Source organism: Meles meles, chromosome 14 (genome assembly GCF_922984935.1).
Source record: "Meles meles chromosome 14, mMelMel3.1 paternal haplotype, whole genome shotgun sequence".
NCBI lineage: Eukaryota > Metazoa > Chordata > Mammalia > Carnivora > Mustelidae > Meles > Meles meles.
In genome coordinates, this window is record NC_060079.1 from 76079413 (window position 1) to 76097892 (window position 18480).

General features: G+C 42.9%; 1 protein-coding gene across 4 annotated transcripts in view; it reads right to left on the reverse strand.

Moving 5' to 3' along the window:
• Nucleotides 1–18480, reverse strand: part of NALCN (sodium leak channel, non-selective) — a 319112-nt gene that overhangs the window by 55666 nt on the left and 244966 nt on the right. For all 4 annotated transcript variants that reach the window (XM_045978577.1, XM_045978576.1, XM_045978575.1 and 1 more), the window contains one exon: nt 15764–15837. In XM_045978577.1, coding sequence (XP_045834533.1) covers nt 15764–15837 — 74 coding nt within the window. The remainder of the gene's footprint in view (nt 1–15763; nt 15838–18480) is intronic.

Consider the following 18480-nt stretch of genomic DNA (forward strand, 5'->3'; position numbering starts at 1 on the left):
GGAATGTGACCTAGATGCTTACGTTCTAGAGAAGAACCCAGTGTCCGTTCATCTGTCGTGAGCCCTGGGGAGGTAGAGCTGGGAGAACAGGGACCTGGAAGAGGCCTCGGGACAAAAACACTTGCTTTCAGCCCACAGCCCACAAGAAAGCACCCCCGGCTGAGTCCTCAGCCACTCAGAGGTCACAGAGCTCCAAAGTCAAGGGCACACCAAGGGTTCCAGGTAAGCAGTCATCACCCATGCAGAAGATAACACTACGCTCGTCTCGGTCCCAGCGGTCACCGTCCCTCTGTGAGCGGTGCCCTGACGGCAGGTAGAGATTCTCTTCCAGCTGGTCCTTGGGCCCTGATCACCAGCCCTTTCTACCCAGTGATCTTGTCCTGCTATCAATCGCTCTTCCTCCTGCCTGAATCAATGAGGCTTGCCTTTACCAACACCTGAGACCGTGCCCTCATCTCTCCTTGGCTGGTTGTTCTTGCAATGTGCTGGTGGTCTCGGCCCGTTGGGCTAGGTCTCCTAATTCCGGGATAGGACCATTTCTCCCCCTGGCCCATCTGAGCAGAAAGAAGGAGGTCCCAGCTGCATTTCAGGCATTTCAGAAACCCTGGGTCTCCATTCCCAGGACTTTCAGCCGGCTATCGGCCATGCCAACCGTGGCTGATGAATCTGTGTTATCAATCTGGGAGTCTCTCCGCGAAAGGATCTGATGATAACTTATGTTAGCAAGACTAGCCCAGTGGCAGAGCCAGGATGCTAACCCAGATTGGCTACTGAACCACTGAGTGCCCCCCACACTGCTCATTTACTCCTCTGAGGCTGTTTCCAGTACCCCCTGCAAGGGGCAGAGACTGAGACTTTGCATGGACTTAACCACTACTCAGAGGATTCAAAGCCAAGCATGGCTGACTGCAGAGCCTTCCTTTTTCAATTTCTACCATACTGACACAGCTCGCTCCATAGGACTCTGGACCTGAACAGGAACGAGGGGATTTTGCTAGGTCAGTGTCAAGAAGGCCACACAGTTTCAGTCTGGACATGAGCTTTCTTGGGCTGGCTTATCCAACAGGGTCTGGGGTTCGGGTTGCCACAAGCATCCAGCAAAAGGTCTTCCATGAAGGCACTCCTATTACCCCCAGATAATTCAAGGCTGGTTCCCCTCTACCCCCGGGAAGTTTTATGGAGGGAGAGGGAAGAGACTGGAGAGAGCTATGTTTCTAAAGATTGAAGCCACCCCAGACAGCAAGGATGATAAAATGGAAAAAGAGTCCCCTCCCCTTGAGGGATGTGGTCCCACGACAGGGGCCACTGCCTGGCAAGGAGGGTGTGCCGAAGGGTCTCGATTTCAGCTCCTGATTTCCCCCTGACCTGGCAATTTCTGATGATGCATAACCTGTCTGTGTACCCTGGGAAGCAACCACGAGTGTCAGAAACACAACGGGCTCCGTGGGATTAGAATGAGGGATCCTCTACAACGTAAATGCGCAGAGTCAGAAGGAATGCGTGGTTTTTGGAGTTGGACCAGGGTTTGACTCCTGGCTCTCCTGACTCGCTAGGCAGGGTGACTTTAGACAAGTCGCCTAAGCTTCCTGACCCTTAATTTCTCCCCCTCTAACACAGAGCTAATACTCCTTGTCTTTCACATGGAGGACATTGGGAGATGGAGAGGAAAAGGAAGTTGAGGGAAACTGGAAGGGGAGGCGAACCATAAGCGACTATGGACTCTGAAAGACAACCTGAGGGTTTTGAAGGGGCAGGGGTGGGAGGTTGGGGGAACCAGGTGGTGGGTAATAGAGAGGGCACGTATTGCATGGAACACTGGGTGTGATGCAAAAACATTGAATACTGTTACGCTGAAAAAATAAATAAATAAATATTCCTTGTCTTTCAGGGTTTGCTGTAAGGCCCTGGTGAGGCAGCTGTTATGAAGTTATCAACTCAACACAGTGTTGAGCACGTGTCAATTTCCAGGAAACGGGACAACGGAACTGCCTAAGTTGTTGGGGACACAAAAATACGGCTATTTGGGAAATCAGGTTGTAGTTGATATGGATGTGATACCCAAGACCATTTCTGGTATGGGTTCTTGGGAGAAAGTACTTATGTAAGACTCGGTTTGGTCATGCATAACATGGGGGTAGTAACAGCGTTTTCCTGCATAGCTGTGTTGTACAGACTGACGGAGACACACGTCCAAGACCTTAGTATCGTGTCTTCGAAATACTCATCATTCACTCTTTTCCCATCTCCCTGTCCCTACTCCTCTCTATCTTCATGTCGGGAAGGCATTTTCATGGCATAATGGATTTAAGTTGAAGGTAGAAAACACTTTATTTTATGAAACATTTCAGGTAGATGATTTTAACCATTAAAGTCACTCAGGCAGGGAACCAGGACTATGCTCTGTATGAATTTTCTTGTCACAGTTGTGGTCAGAGATCTAGAGGTATTACTGAAGGTCCCTCCACCTGACTAGTGTCAGAAATATGGTCTCAGGGCAACCATGAGCTTCTTGAGGAAATAATCTATGTGTCCGGTATCTTAGAAAAATGCCAGACACACAGAAAATGTTAGAGTGAGTCCTTTCTTTTCAGGAAGAAAATCCAGCTAATGTCATTTAAAAATCTGTATCTTAATAAGTAAATACGTTCTGATTTTATTTATATTTAAGTAGCCTATAAATTATATTTCTAGTCAATGAAAATGATTCTCTTAGAGAGAAACTAACCCCCCACATCATTAATTATATTTAATTTTTGTAGTAAGTAACATTCAACTAGCAGTTATTCCTTAGACTTTATTTTTTTAATGAATATTTTCTTTATTTGAGAGAGAGACAGAGAGAGAGAGCAGGAAAGCACAGAGTGAGAGGGAGAAGCAGGCTCCCCTCTGAGCAGGGAGCCCAACATTCCCAGAACTCTGAGATCATGATCTTAACCAACTGAGCCACCTAGGTGCCCCACGACTGTTCCTTAGACTTTAAAAAATTATTAATACCCGTGTGCAGCAAGGGAAATTTTGTCATAGATCCAAATATCAGAATGCAAATAACATACTAGACCAATCACTCAAAATGGCCATAAAGATACTTCCTAACTAGTGAGGTACTGATAGCCAAGGACAGAATTTTCTCAAGTCATGTAAAATGCTTGATTATTTTTGACATTTCGCCTTGCATTTGGCCTAGTAGGGTTGATCACGCATTTGTGCTCCATTTCAGGTCTCTGAGGGGAGAGAGCTCAGCGGAGGCAGCGATGCTGTGGAAGGTGCCCTGCCATTTGTTTTGATTTCTCCTGATGAAGTGAAAGTCACTGCCCTCTGAAGGAAGCTTCCTTTAATGGATCTGACCAGTACAGGCGAAGTCCAAACGACAGTGAATAGCGACCCCGGATTTTACAGTTTCGATGGTGGAACATCCCTGTTTCTTACAGTCCTCTCCAGATCAGTCATGGAAAAAACAACACGGATGCCCGTTTGCACCACGTGAACCCCCCACGGACAAGCGCATGATGGTATCCTCGAGTTCTGTCAGAAAGCCCTACTTCCGTTTCTATCAGAGAGTTCCCAGATCTGTGGGGAAGTTCACGTCCACGTCTCGGAGCATGGATTCATTTTAAGAAGATTCTACATGGGGATGCCTGGGTGGTCAGTTGGTCAAGCGGCTGTCTTTGGCTCAAGTCATGATCCCAGCATCATGGGATCGAGTACCACATCGGGTTCTGTGCTCAGCAGGGAGCCTGCTGCTCCCTTTGCCTCTGCCTGTCACTCTGTCTTTGCCTGTGCTCTCTCTCTCTCTGACAGATAAATAAATAAAATTAAAAAAAAAAGAAGAATATTCTACATGGAGGAATGCAGGTGATCAAATTAGAGATGATTATGGGCAGAAGTCATTGATGACTCCAGTGACTCAGGTCAGTCACCTCTGACGCTTGGCCCCTTTCTCTCCGACTTTTCCCTTTGTTGGCTCGAATTTCCCCTTCATAGGAAAGGCACAGACTTTTCTGGAATAATGTGGATCCTGTTTCAAATGGAAATGTGGCTCCCCTGAGCACTGAGACTCCGGGCAGCCCCGCAGCTTAATTATCAGGCCTGAGAACTCGGGCCTCTCCATCACCGGGACTACGCTATTCATTCCAGGAAATTCCTATCCAAGAATTTAAGGCTGTGAACCAGTAAGTCATTTAGCTTCAGGAAATTTCTGGAAATCCATTCATCTGAATTATAGACTCATTGGACCAGCCCTTGCCTCTAGACAATTTATCACTCAACTGGTCAAACCAATCACCTAAAAATAATTGATACTCAGGCCAAGAGCCTGCCCAGCTCGGCCCATCAATCCTGACCACATTTTTTTTTTTTTTAAGTGCTCTTTCTAAAAATCTTCCAATTTACTTTCAAAGGTAATGTATGGAGATGGTTAACAATTCAGAAGACAGAGTAGAATAGTTTTCCGGACTGAAGATGACAGCAGAAAGCTACCCCGCCTCAGGAAGGAAAGGGGAAAACAGACGAGCAAACTCTGTTGGAACAAGTGACAGCTGAACTGTGGAGTCAGAGCAGGTGGGAAGACCACTGGGGGCACAGGGAGGCCAAGGGATGGTCCCTCTACTGGGCCCCCTGCCCCAGGGATGCCCCCCCCGAACCATAATGGTTCCTGTCTGGAACAAGTACGTGCTACCTGTGTATCCTGGAGGGCCCTAAACTCTTCCTTCCTTTTTGTTGTTGTTAATTGAGGTATAATTGACAAATAACGCTGTACTAGCTTCAGTTATGCAACATAATGGTTCGATGTTTGTATATAATGGGAAATGGTCTAAACTCTCACCTGAAGAATTTTGCCCGACCTCAATCACTAAAAACACTGAAACCCAAACCCAAAGCCTTACACATACCTACTCCTGACCTACCCCTTGTGAGATATTACTGACAGACCTGAGGTGGTCTCCTTACTATAATAAGTATTAAATTTCACTTTGATTAGTCAACAGATTGTTCAGCAGTCTACACCGCAAAAGCAGGTAAGTGAGTTGCTTAAGGCTAGAGAGGAGCAGAGCCAGATGCTGGTCCAGGCCTTCTGACACCACGTCCAGTGGCTTACGTGAGAACTAGGGCGGCCCTGACGATCACCTCCTCCAATCTTTAAATTCTCAGAAAACTGGGGACTTAAATATTTACCTATTTACACAGCCCAGGTCTCTAGATACCTTAGATCAGAGGTTTGTTTTATATTACTTCCTCCAAATATTTGTTATTTTTAAAAAGTTATTTCTAGGGAGGAGTCAAGATGGCGGAGAAGTAGCAGGCTGAGACTACATCAGGTAGCAGGAGATCAGCTCGATAGCTTATCTAAACATTGCAAACACCTACAAATCCAACGGGAGAGCGAAGAGAAGAAGAACAGCAACTCTAGAAACAGAAAATCAACCACTTTCTGAAAGGCAGGACTGGCGGAGAAGTGAATCTAAAACGACGGGAAGATAGACAGCGGGGGGAGGGGCCGGCTCCCGGCAAGCGGCGGAGCAACGGAGCACAAAATCAGGACTTTTAAAAGTCTGTTCCACTGAGGGACATTGCTCCAGAGGCTAAACCAGGGTGAAGCCCACGCGGGGTCAGCGTGGCCCCAGGCCCCGCAGGGTCACAGAAGGATCGGGGGTGTTGGAGTGTCGCAGAGCTCGCAGGTATTAGAACGGAGAAGCCGGCTACAGAGACAGAGCCGAGGACTGAACTCTCAGCTCGGGGTTACCTTGAACTGGTCGCAAGCTGGGTGAGCTCGGAGCGCGGCTAGAGGCTGGGGATACGGGAGTGATTGGGTGCTGTCCTCTGGGAGCGCACTGAGGAGTGGGGCCCCAGGCTCTCGGCTCCAATGGGGCGGAGACTGGGAGGCTGCCATTTTCATTCCCGTCCTCCGGAACTCTACGGAAAGCGTTCAGGGAACAGAAGCTCCCAAAAGCGAACCCGAGCCGATTACTTAGTCCGGCCGCCGGTAAGGGCGGTGCAATCCCGCCTCGGGCAAAGACACTTGAGAGTCACTACAACAGGCCCCTCCCCCAGAAGATCAACAAAATATCCAGCCAGGACGAAGTTCATCTATCAAGAAAAGCAGGTTCAATTCCTAAGACAGAAGCGCAATTCCAGAGGAGGAGAAAGCAAAGCACGGAACTCATGGCTTTCTCCCCATGATTCTTTAGTCTTGCGGCTACTTCAATTTTTTTTTTCTTTTTTCAATTTTTTTTCTTTTTTTTTTTCTTCTTCTGCTAAATTTTTTAAAACTTTTACCCTTTTCTTTTTTAACGTTTTTTGACTAGCTTATCTAAATATGTATATTTTTTTCTTCCTTTTTTATATTTTTTCTTTCTTTATTTTATTTTTTTAATATTTTTCTTTTTTTTTCTGAACCTCTTTTTATCCCCTTTCTCCCCCCCACAATTTGGAGTCTCTTCTCATTTGGTTACAGCGCATTTTTTCTGGGGTCTTTGCCACCCTTTTAGTATTTTATTTGCTCCTTCATATCCTCTTATCTGGACAAAATGACAAGGCGGAAAAAATCTCCACAAACAAAAGAACAAGAGACAGTACCGAAGGCTAGGGACCTAATCAACACAGACATTGGTAATATGTCAGATCAAGAGTTCAGAATGATGATTCTGAACATTCTAGCCGGGCTCGAAAAAGGCATGGAAGATATTAGAGAAACTCTCTCTGGATATATTAAAGCCCTTTCTGGAGAAATTAAAGAACTAAAATCTAACCAAGTTGAAATCAAAAAAGCTATTAATGAGGTGCAATCAAAAATGGAGTCTCTCACTGCTAGGATAAATGAGGCAGAAGAAAGAATTAGTGATATAGAAGACCAAATGACAGAGAATAAAGAAGCTGAACAAAAGAGGGACAAACAGCTACTGGACCATGAGGGGAGAATTCGAGAGATAAGTGACACCATAAGACGAAACAACATTAGAATAATTGGGATTCCAGAAGAAGAAGAAACAGAGAGGGGAGCAGAAGGTCTATTGGAGAGAATCATTGGAGAGAATTTCCCTAATATGGCAAAGGGAACAAGCATCAAAATCCAGGAGATGCAGAGAACCCCCCTCAAAGTCAACAAGAATAGGTCCACACCCCGTCACCTATTAGTAAAATTTACAAGTCTTAGTGACAAAGAGAAAATCCTGAAAGCAGCCCAAGAAAAGAAGTCTGTAACATACAATGGTAAAAATATTAGATTGGCAGCAGACTTATCCACAGAGACCTGGCAGGCCAGGAAGAGCTGGCATGATATATTCAGAGCACTAAATGAGAAAAACATGCAGCCAAGAATACTCTATCCAGCTAGGCTATCATTGAAAATAGAAGGAGAGATCAAAAGCTTCCAGGAAAAACAAAAACTGAAAGAATTTGCAAACACCAAACCAGCTCTACAGGAAATATTGAAAGGGGTCCTCTAAGCAAAGAGAGAGCCTAAAAGTAGTAGATCAGAAAGGTACAGAGACAATATACAGTAACAGTCACCTTACAGACTAATAATGGCACTAAATTCATATCTCTCAATAGTTACCCTGAATGTTAATGGGCTAAATGCCCCAATCAAAAGACACAGGGTATCAGAATGGATAAAAAAACAAAACCCATCAGTATGTTGCCTACAAGAAACTCCTTTTAGACGCGAAGACACCTCCAGATTTAAAGTGAGGGGGTGGAAAACAATTTACCATGCTAATGGGCATCAGAAGAAAGCTGGGGTGGCAATCCTTATATCAGATCAATTAGATTTTAAGCCAAAGACTATAATAAGAGATGAGGAAGGACACTATATCCTACTCAAAGGGTCTGTCCAACAAGAAGATCTAACAATTTTAAATATCTATGCCCCTAACATGGGAGCAGCCAACTATATCAACCAATTAATAACAAAATCAAAGAAACACATCAATAATAATACAATAATAGTAGGGGACTTTAACACTCCCCTCACTGAAATGGACAGATCATCCAAGCAAAAGATCAACAAGGAAATAAAGGCCTTAAATGACACACTGGACCAGATGGACATCACAGATATATTCAGAACATTTCATCCCAAAGCAACAGAATACACATTCTTCTCTAGTGCACATGGAACCTTCTCCAGAATAGATAACATCCTGGGTCACAAATCAGGTCTCAGCCAGTATCAAAAGATTAGGATCATTCCCTGCATATTTTCAGACCACAATGCTCTGAAGCTAGAACTCAATCACAAGAGGAAAGCTGGAAAGAACCCAAATACATGGAGACTAAACAGCATCCTTCTAAAGAATGAATGGGTCAACCAGGAAATTAAAGAAGAATTGAAAAAATTCATGGAAACAAATGATAATGAAAACACAACAGTTCAAAATCTGTGGGACACAGCAAAGGCAGTCCTGAGAGGAAAATATATAGCGGTACAAGCCTTTCTCAAGAAACAAGAAAGGTCTCAAGTACACAACCTAACCCTACACGTAAAGGAGCTGGAGAAAGAACAAGAAAGAAACCCTAAACCCAGCAGGAGAAGAGAAATCATAAAGATCAGAGCAGAAATCAATGAAATAGGAACCACAAAAACAATAGAAAAAATCAATGAAACTAGGAGCTGGTTCTTTGAAAGAATCAATAAGATTGATAAACCCCTGGCCAGACTCATCAAAAAGAAAAGAGAAAGGACCCAAATAAATAAAATCATGAATGAAAGAGGAGAGATCACAACTAACACCAAAGAAATACAGACAATTATAAGAACATACTATGAGCAACTCTACGCCAACAAATTGGACAATCTGGAAGAAATGGATGCATTCCTAGAGACATATAAACTACCACAACTGAACCAGGAAGAAATAGAAAACCTGAACAGGCCCATAACCAGTAAGGAGATTGAAACAGTCATCAAAAATCTCCAAACAAACAAAAGCCCAGGGCCAGACGGCTTCCCAGGAGAATTCTACCAAACATTTAAAGAAGAACTAATTCCTATTCTCCTGAAACTGTTCCAAAAAATAGAAATGGAAGGAAAACTTCCAAACTCATTTTATGAAGCCAGCATCACCTTGATCCCAAAACCAGACAAGGATCCCACCAAAAAAGAGAACTACAGACCAATATCCTTGATGAACACAGACGCAAAAATTCTCGCCAAAATTCTAGCCAATAGGATTCAACACTACATTAAAAGGATTATTCACCACGATCAAGTGGGATTTATTCCAGGGCTGCAGGGTTGGTTCAACATCCGCAAATCAATCAATGTGATACAACACATTAATAAAAGAAAGAACAAGAACCATATGATACTCTCAATAGATGCTGAAAAAGCATTTGACAAAGTACAGCATCCCTTCCTGATCAAAACTCTCCAAAGTGTAGGGATAGAGGGCACATACCTCAATATTATCAAAGCCATCTATGAAAAACCCACCGCAAATATCATTCTCAATGGAGAAAAACTGAAAGCTTTTCCGCTAAGGTCAGGAACACGGCAGGGATGTCCATTACCACCACTGCTATTCAACATAGTACTACAAGTCCTAGCCTCAGCAATCAGACAACAAAAAGAAATTAAATGCATCCAAATTGGTAAAGAAGAAGTCAAACTATCACTCTTCGCAGATGATATGATACTATATGTGGAAAACCCAAAAGACTCCACTCCAAAACTGCTAGAACTTGTACAGGAATTCAGTAAAGTGTCAGGATATAAAATCAATGCACAGAAATCAGTTGCATTTCTGTACACCAACAACAAGACAGAAGAAAGAGAAATTAAGGAGTCAATCCCATTTATAATTGTACCCAAAACTATAAGATACCTAGGAATAAACCTAACCAAAGAGGCTAAGAATCTATACACAGAAAATTATAAAGTACTCATGAAAGAAATTGAGGAATACCCAAAGAAATGGAAAAATGTTCCATGCTCCTGGATTGGAAGAATAAATATTGTGAAAATGTCTATGCTACCTAAAGCAATCTACACATTTAGTGCAATCCCTATCAAAATACCATCCGTTTTTTTCAAAGAAATGGAACAAATAATCCTAAAATTTATATGGAACCAGAAAAGACCTCGAATAGCCAAAGGAATATTGAAGAACAAAGCCAAAGTGGGTGGCATCACAATTCCGGACTTCAAGCTCTATTACAAAGCTGTCATCATCAAGACAGCATGGTACTGGCACAAAAACAGACACATAGATCAGTGGAACAGAATAGAGAGCCCAGAAATCGACCCTCAACTCTATGGCCAACTCATCTTCGACAAAGCAGGAAAGAATGTCCAATGGAAAAAAGACAGCCTCTTCAATAAATGGTGCTGGGAAAATTGGACAGCCACATGCAGAAAAATGAAATTGGACCACTTCTTTACACCACACACGAAAATAGACTCCAAATGGATGAAGGACCTCAATGTGAGAAAGGAATCCATCAAAATCCTTGAGGAGAATGCAGGCAGCAACCTCTTCGACCTCAGCCGTAGCAACATCTTCCTAGGAACAACGGCAAAGGCAAGGGAAGCAAGGGCAAAAATGAACTGTTGGGATTTCATCAAGATCAAAAGCTTTTGCACAGCAAAGGAAACAGTTAACAAAACCAAAAGACAACTGACAGAATGGGAGAAGATATTTGCAAACGACATATCAGATAAAGGGCTAGTATCCAAAATCTATAAGGAACTTAGCAAACTCAACACCCAAAGAACAAACAATCCAATCAAGAAATGGGCAGAGGACATGAACAGACATTTCTGCAAAGAAGACATCCAGATGGCCAACAGACACATGGAAAAGTGCTCCACGTCACTCGGCATCAGGGAAATACAAATCAAAACCACAATGAGATATCACCTCACACCAGTCAGAATGGCTAAAATTAACAAGTCAGGAAATGACAGATGCTGGCGAGGATGCGGAGAAAGGGGAACCCTCCTCCACTGTTGGTGGGAATGCAAGCTGGTGCAACCACTCTGGAAAGCAGCATGGAGGTTCCTCAAAATGTTGAAAATAGAACTACCCTATGACCCAGCAATTGCACTACTGGGTATTTACCCTAAAGATACAGACGTAGTGATCCGAAGGGGCACGTGTACCCGAATGTTTATAGCAGCAATGTCTACAATAGCCAAGCTATGGAAAGAACCTAGATGTCCATCAACAGATGAATGGATAAAGAAGATGTGGTATATATACACAATGGAATACTATGCAGCCATCAAAAATGAAATCTCGCCATTTGCGACGACGTGGATGGAACTAGAGCGTATCATGCTTAGTGAAATAAGTCAATCGGAGAAAGACAACTATCATATGATCTCCCTGATATGAGGACATGGAGAAGCAACATGGGGGGTTGGGGGATAGGAGAAGAATAAATGAAACAAGATGGGATTGGGAGGGAGACAAACCATAAATGACTCTTAATCTCACAATACAAACTGGGGGTTGCTGGGGGGAGGTGGGATTGGGAGAGGGGGAGGGGGCTATGGACATTGGGGAGGGTATGTGCTATCGTGAGTGCTGTGAAGTGTGTAAACCTGGCGATTCACAGACCTGTACCCCTGGAGATAAAAATACATTATATGTTTATTAAAAAAAAATTTGGAAGGGGAGGCGAACCATAAGAGACTATGGACTCTGAAAAACAACCTGAGGGTTTTGAAGGGTCAGGGGTGGGAGGTTGGGGGAACAGGTGGTGGGTAATAGGGAGGGCACGTTTTGCATGGAGCACTGGGTGTTGTGTAAAAACAATGAATACTGTTACGCTGAAAAAATAAATAAAATGGAAAAAAAATAAATAAAAAAAAAGTTATTTCTAAGACACAGATATTTCGTAATATCCTCCTTACATCCCACTGGATTTAAAGTTATGGGACTTCTCTCCACCTGAACCCACATCGGGATACACGCCCACCTGGGACATATTTGCTCGGAAGATTCAGCCGAGGTTTTCTTTCTCTAATGAGACCTTCCTAGAATGCGCTCCTGTCTCCACGGAGAGGACCCCTTTGCTGAAGCTAAGGGCAATAGGCTATGAAAAAAAAAGATTGGAAAATCATGAGAGACAGCACACTGAAAGAGGTCTCTGCCTGACTTCCTTTCTTCCATATCAAGGCAGACATGGTCTTCATCCATGAAGACATGGAACCTGCACCTCCTTGTCTCCTCCTTTCAGAGCCTCCCTTTCAAAACATAGATGGTCATGGGAGCGGCCATTTCCCCCAGCTTCACAGAAGGATAACTGGCAAATAACGTGTAAATATAAGGTATACAACATAATTTGAAGTGCGTATGTCCTTTTTTAAAGATTTATTTTGTTTTGTTTTTAGAGAGGGAGAGAGAGAGAGAGCGAGCAATCGCACAAGATGGAGGGGTGGGGTGGGGGGGAGCATCTCAAGCAGATTCCCTGCTGAGCACAGAGACTGATGTGGGTCTCGATCTCATGACCCTGAGATCACAACCCAAGCCAAAACCAAGAGTTAAACACTTAACCAACAGAGCCACCCAGGTGCCCCTGATGTACATATATACTGTGAAATGACCACCACAATGACAATAGTTAACACATTCATCATTTTCCATAATTATGATTTTGTGTGTGTGTGTGTGGCAAGAACATTTACAATCCACTCTCTTCACAAATTTCCAGTATGCGATACAGTACTTGCTAACTAGAGTCACGAGACTAGACATTAGGTCCCCGAATTTATTCAGCTTAAAACTGGAAATATGTACCTTTTGATCACCGTCTAGCCATCTGTCCAACACCCCAGGGTCTGGCAATCCCCAATCTACTCTGTTTCTATGAGTTTGACTTTTTTAGATTCCACATGTAATGGACATCATACAGCATCCATCTTTCTAATTCTGACTTACCCAGGGACACTGTAGTTGAAGGAACAAAGAGAAAGTTCTGAGCTAGGGGAGGAAAGACTCCCCAGGGAGTGAGAATACGCTGAGAGAATGGTAGAAACTTCTCCTTCTCCATTTTGTGTAGGGCTATTTACCCTAAGATGACTGTAAATGTTCTCCTTTTCTTTCTTTTAAATTCTCTTATCCCTTCTTCTTTCCTTTTCTTTTAGTTCTTGTTGCTCCTTGGAAAACAGCAGAGAAGAATGTCCACGGACCCACAGACATGGACCTGATCTATTCTTGACCTTCTTATTTACGGGTTACATTATAATGTGAGTATGATATTTTTATTACATTATTATTGCTACTGCTATATTATGAGTGAAAGAAGACAAGCACGCCCAAAGAAACTATCCGTTTGACATCTTGTCCTTAATTCTTGCAGACATTAACGTAGCACCAACAGGGAAGCCATTTTCACAGGAGAAAAGAGCTAAATGGCTTTTCTAAAGATTAAATTTGCATTCTTAAAAAAAAAATCTTAATTTTTTTTTCTTATTGTAGCTCTTATTTCCTGAGATTGCCTGGGTAACAGTTCCAGCATCCCAGCGAGATGCCTGTCATTTTGTGGCGTTCTGGGCTGTCATAAAATGTTGACGGCTCTGGGTGTCCCTGAAACTACACAATTATTGGGCAAGTCTGAGGGCATCTGTGTTCCCCAATGGTCTTAAAAATTTGGCTCAGGTACGCCCACAAATTTTCTCTTTCTCTCTTTTTTAAATTTTTCTGTTTTTAAAACCACTGCTGTACATTTAAAAATCAACAACTGAATTTCGCCCTCACAATGTTAGTTAGCAGTAAAGGATGTGATTTCTAGCATTATCGTATCTGTGCTTCAATATGACTATGAGAGAACACTGGAGAGTCTTATCCATCTAATGCATTCACTTTTATGACGTTGGGCATCAGAAAATCAGCCTTCAGGGTCAAGCCGATGAGCCAAATCTGTGAGAAAAAGTCTGACTTTGTTTTTCAAACCACATAACACGTTAACACACACCCTTGAAACACCCGCGTTGTTCCTAAGGCCTATCCCTGCGGTAGATGAATTCTTGGAGAAAGGTTTTCCAAAAACTTGTCACCTGGCTAGACAATAAGACAATAAGGGTCCCCCTTCTGGAGAAAGTCGTGTGGGAACAGTCCCTGTGTTTGTGAGCCCTGATCAGTATGCACGACAGTTTCACCTTCCTCGAGAGCCTCACCTTTCTTTTGTAAACAAGGAGCAGGGGACTAAGAAAAAGATGGCAGGAATGGAAAACTGGAAGACCAAACTGCAGAAAGAGTTCATCGGGATTCGAAGTTCAAGAAGTGGCTTCTTTTAACTATCCCTGTCTGCCTGCGCTCTGAAAGTCTCTGCGAACCCCCAGGGCAGCAGTTATCCTGGGGAGGTGAGCAATGTCATTTTGGTTCCAAATGTGGCAGGTAAACTCTGAACATGGGCCAGAGTATTACACTCCCCTCACTGGTCATTGTGGATTTGAGGCTGAATTCTCTGCCCTGTGAGAGCGGCTGCGGGGTTGACCCTGCAAACGGGTGTCTTGTGTGAACAGGGGGGCGTCTTCAAGACACTAAGGATTGATGCTGCCAGGAATCTGTCTATAGTAGTTGCAGCTTGATAAAGACCCTGGAGTACCATGCAGTGTTTAAGGCCGCCCCCCTGATGTTATCTGATGGCAACTGGGATGAGCCAGTTGGAAGCAAACTGAAATGGGGACACAGGTGGTTACACATTTGCTGAGAAGTTTTCTTTTCTCTCTTTCAACCAGACCTCTTCCATTCATCTCATCGTATTTTGTGGTGACAATATACAAGCCCCAGAAATGGTTATTCTCCTCTCATAGAAGACACTCCAGTGCATACTCGTGTCTACGTGTGCAATGTCAGCCAATAAAAGAATGAGCACACCAAATACTGTCTTGACGAGTCAGGATCATTTTTGGCATTCGCATTTCGGGTACTGTCGTAAACTCAAAATAGTTTCTCGAGCCATATGTATTAGCCTTATTCCCTCATCACAGTTTTCCAGGTTATAGAGTTACACTGGCAAAAACCTGGATGACTATTCCTGGAAGAGACGTAGAGTAGAAAAGAAGAGTCTCTCCCCTTCCCCTCAGCACAAGTTGGAGGGGGCGTCCCAGTATAAATTCATCCATTCGCCTTGTCAGCCATTCTCTTTCCAGCCCCCCACCCCCATATTTAGTTGTGATTAAACATGTCCATGTAATAAGTCTGCCAATAAATTACATTCCAAATGCTCATGCATTTTTACAAAGATCACATTACTTCATATTATGACACAGTCTTCTAAAATACTCTTAAGTGGCTAGCTTGATGCTTCTTTCAGATACTTTATCCAGACAGGTTTAAGAAAGTAGCATTAAAATGACATGTTTTTATAAGCATGTTAAAATGGATATGCTTTCGATTCTTACAGATTTTAAATACATTTATTCTTAATAAATAAGTCATCGTTACTTCTAAAAAGCTCACAGTCTTATCATTTTCCCCTTAGTTTGTGATTTGTCCTTCAGATTTCAGAGAAGACATAAAACATGCAAGAATAAATGTAAGTCATTTTCATCTTTTTGGTAAATATTTATACTTAGAATTTATGTGTAAGTGCTTAAAAAAAAGAAATGCATAACTGAGCTAATAGAATGTTACTATTCTAGGAAAGATATTAATGATGTGTTTGACATTATTTATAAGTATACAGTTACCTAAATCTACTTTCTAGCAGAAAGTGTATGTCGATACTCAGAAAATTAGCTCATTAAAAAGAAAGAGCTCTTCTTTAACACAATCCCACTTGTGTTTAAATATGTATCAATGATTAATGGTGTTACCTTAAGATTTTAGTGACTGCAGTCTCCTTTTCTAGAAGATTCCTTGCCCTGATGCTGAAAACAGACTTGCGAAGCTGAAAAATTACAAGTGTGGCTTTAGTTTTGGCATGTAAAGGGATAATATGCTGACAAATCATTACATACATAAAACAGATAACACTATTAAAACATTGAACATAAATTTTTTTCCACTAAAACATCATTTTACGATTGATTCTATCATTTATTCTTTTTAAAAAGATTTATTTATTTAGAGAGAGAGCACAAGCAGGAGGGGCAGGAGAGGGAGAGAGGCTCTCAAGCAGACTCCATGCTGGGTGTGGAGCCCAACGCAGTGCTCAGTCTTAGGACCCCAAGATCACCACCAGAGCCGAAACCAAGAGTCAGATGCTTAACCGACTGCGCCACCCAGCCGCTCAGATTCCATCATTTAATTGTATCTTCTGTTTTTACTTTTATGTGGGCAGAAATGCAAACAAGCTTGTGGGGCCACACATCACAGCTATAACATCTTAATCTGAATAGGCTTTTAAGCGTCTAGAGAATTTAACGTTAAGACAAATATCGGACTCTTTCTTGCCATTGTCCAATAAAATGTTCTCTAAGCCACTTTACACCTGTTCAGGTTCTTGGCCTGGGACCCAATACTAATCTGAATGATGAGTTCAAAGAGTTGTTTTGCCTCCAGGCATGGAGACCAAGGAGATGAGCTTTCAAGGTTGCTTCCTAATTGGTGATGATGAAATTATTTCAGGGAAAAGCACTAAGAAAAACAAAATCCTGGAGTCTGCCTACAAACCAGAAGATTCTCCAAACCCAGCCCTGTCCTTCTTGATAGTTGCGGGATCAGAGGGGTGACAGGTGTACAGAGAACTGAAGTGGGCAAGAACAGGGCAGAGAAAGAACAGGGAAGCATGCCATCCTAAGAAAATTCATAATAACAAATGACTAGAGAGTGTAACTCCAGTGGTTGGACCAAAGGTAATCCTCGGACAACAACCCGCTCATCTTGATCACTAGATTAGGTTAGATTTACTAAGCACTTAGTATGTTATTAGTAGCTATTAGAGATATGGGTTAGCTAAGAATCAGAATTCTAGCTTACCATAATGAAAAGCCTAGTTACAAAGGCAGGACTATGACGCTTGACGCTACCAGTAAAAAGTAGACAGTAATGTGCTCGATGATACGTCCAGTAGAAAAGATGAGAAGGCTACAGGACTCTACGCATGTCTGAAGGAGTCAGCAAAGACATATTGAAGGAATAGAAGTTGCACTGACTTGAAAAACGATTAAGTCTTCCCTAGCAAAGGGGTGGGGGGGGGGGGGGTAAAGGCCAAGAACTGTGGTTGGAAATGCATGCATGGGGCAAAGTAAGCTGGGGCAGACTATTTGCATAAGTGCTGAGCTAGGGGGAGGAAACAGTGTAAGGCAGACTGGGTTTCCAACAGATCTGAGGGAGGAAAAAATAAGCAGGAGATAGAACCATTCTGCATTCAGTAAAAACATACCATCCAGTTTCTTTTGAACAAGTTAGTGACTTCAGGTGCCAAGTCACAGAGCTCCAATCTACAAACAAACAAGCCTATAAAGAAGTCGGCAGTGCAGATAACCCCTGTGTCCACCCGGCCACAGCTGGAGAGGAAGTGGTGGGCGCAAACTGGTCTTCTCGGTCACACCTGACAACCTACGAACACCAGAACCAGCAATACAATGTTCATATTTCACAGCAGATCTGCCATTAAGGGGAGGATCATTGGACCCATTGGCCATTACCTTCATATGAGGAAAGATGGCGCCCTCATATTTTCTCATAATGAAAAACTGGATTGGTTTCATCATTCACCAGAACTCTTGGAAGAATAAATTTACGTGCAGACAAGGAGCTAAGAGTGAATGGCATTTTCCAGAAAATACATTTTCAGGGTAGTGCAAGAAAGGCTGTTTACCATGGTGTATTGTGAAACTTTCTTCCGTCTCCTCCCTTCCCCTGAGGTGACTCTGCGCATTGATTTAACCTCCTAGAGCTTACAGTCTGTCTCCCAAGGGATGTTATTTAAAGTCATTTTCAGAGACTGAAGACTCAGCAGAAGGAGCCCATCATGGTTGCATTTTTTTGCCTTTTGATACCTAAGCACACACATAATCACAGGAAAAGCCCAGACCACGGGGGCCCCCAGAGAGCAGGTTCTAGGAGAGGACTGGACCCCACTACTCTTATTTCATCTCTGAAGGACACTGACAAGCCTTAGTCATATTGCCCTTGGTGTGAGGTGTGAGGTGCGAGGTGTGAGGTGATGGTCTGAATTCAGTCACTTATCTCCTGTCCATTAACTGAAAAGTGGAAACTAAAGGCAGTGTACTTCATGTTAGAAAAACCTCTGCAGAAACTGCAAATAAATGAATAATATTTATTACATTGATTCCAAAATTATTATTCCTGGACGGCTCGACCGCTGAAGGGCTACTGGCTCTCCTTTGTTCTAAACTTGAGCTGCTAAAACAAAATACACTATTAACCTGTACGAGGAAGTCCTTGCGAACTGTTTCTGTAACAGCAGAAGTGGCCAAAGAATAAATAATGTAATAGAAAAACTTCAGATACAGCCTCAAGATTGACTGACTGATTTTTTTAAAGTAAGTGCAGCACCCAACATGGGACTCGAACTCAGGACTCCCAGGTCAAGCTCCAGTTTTAGGATGTCTATCTATCTGTA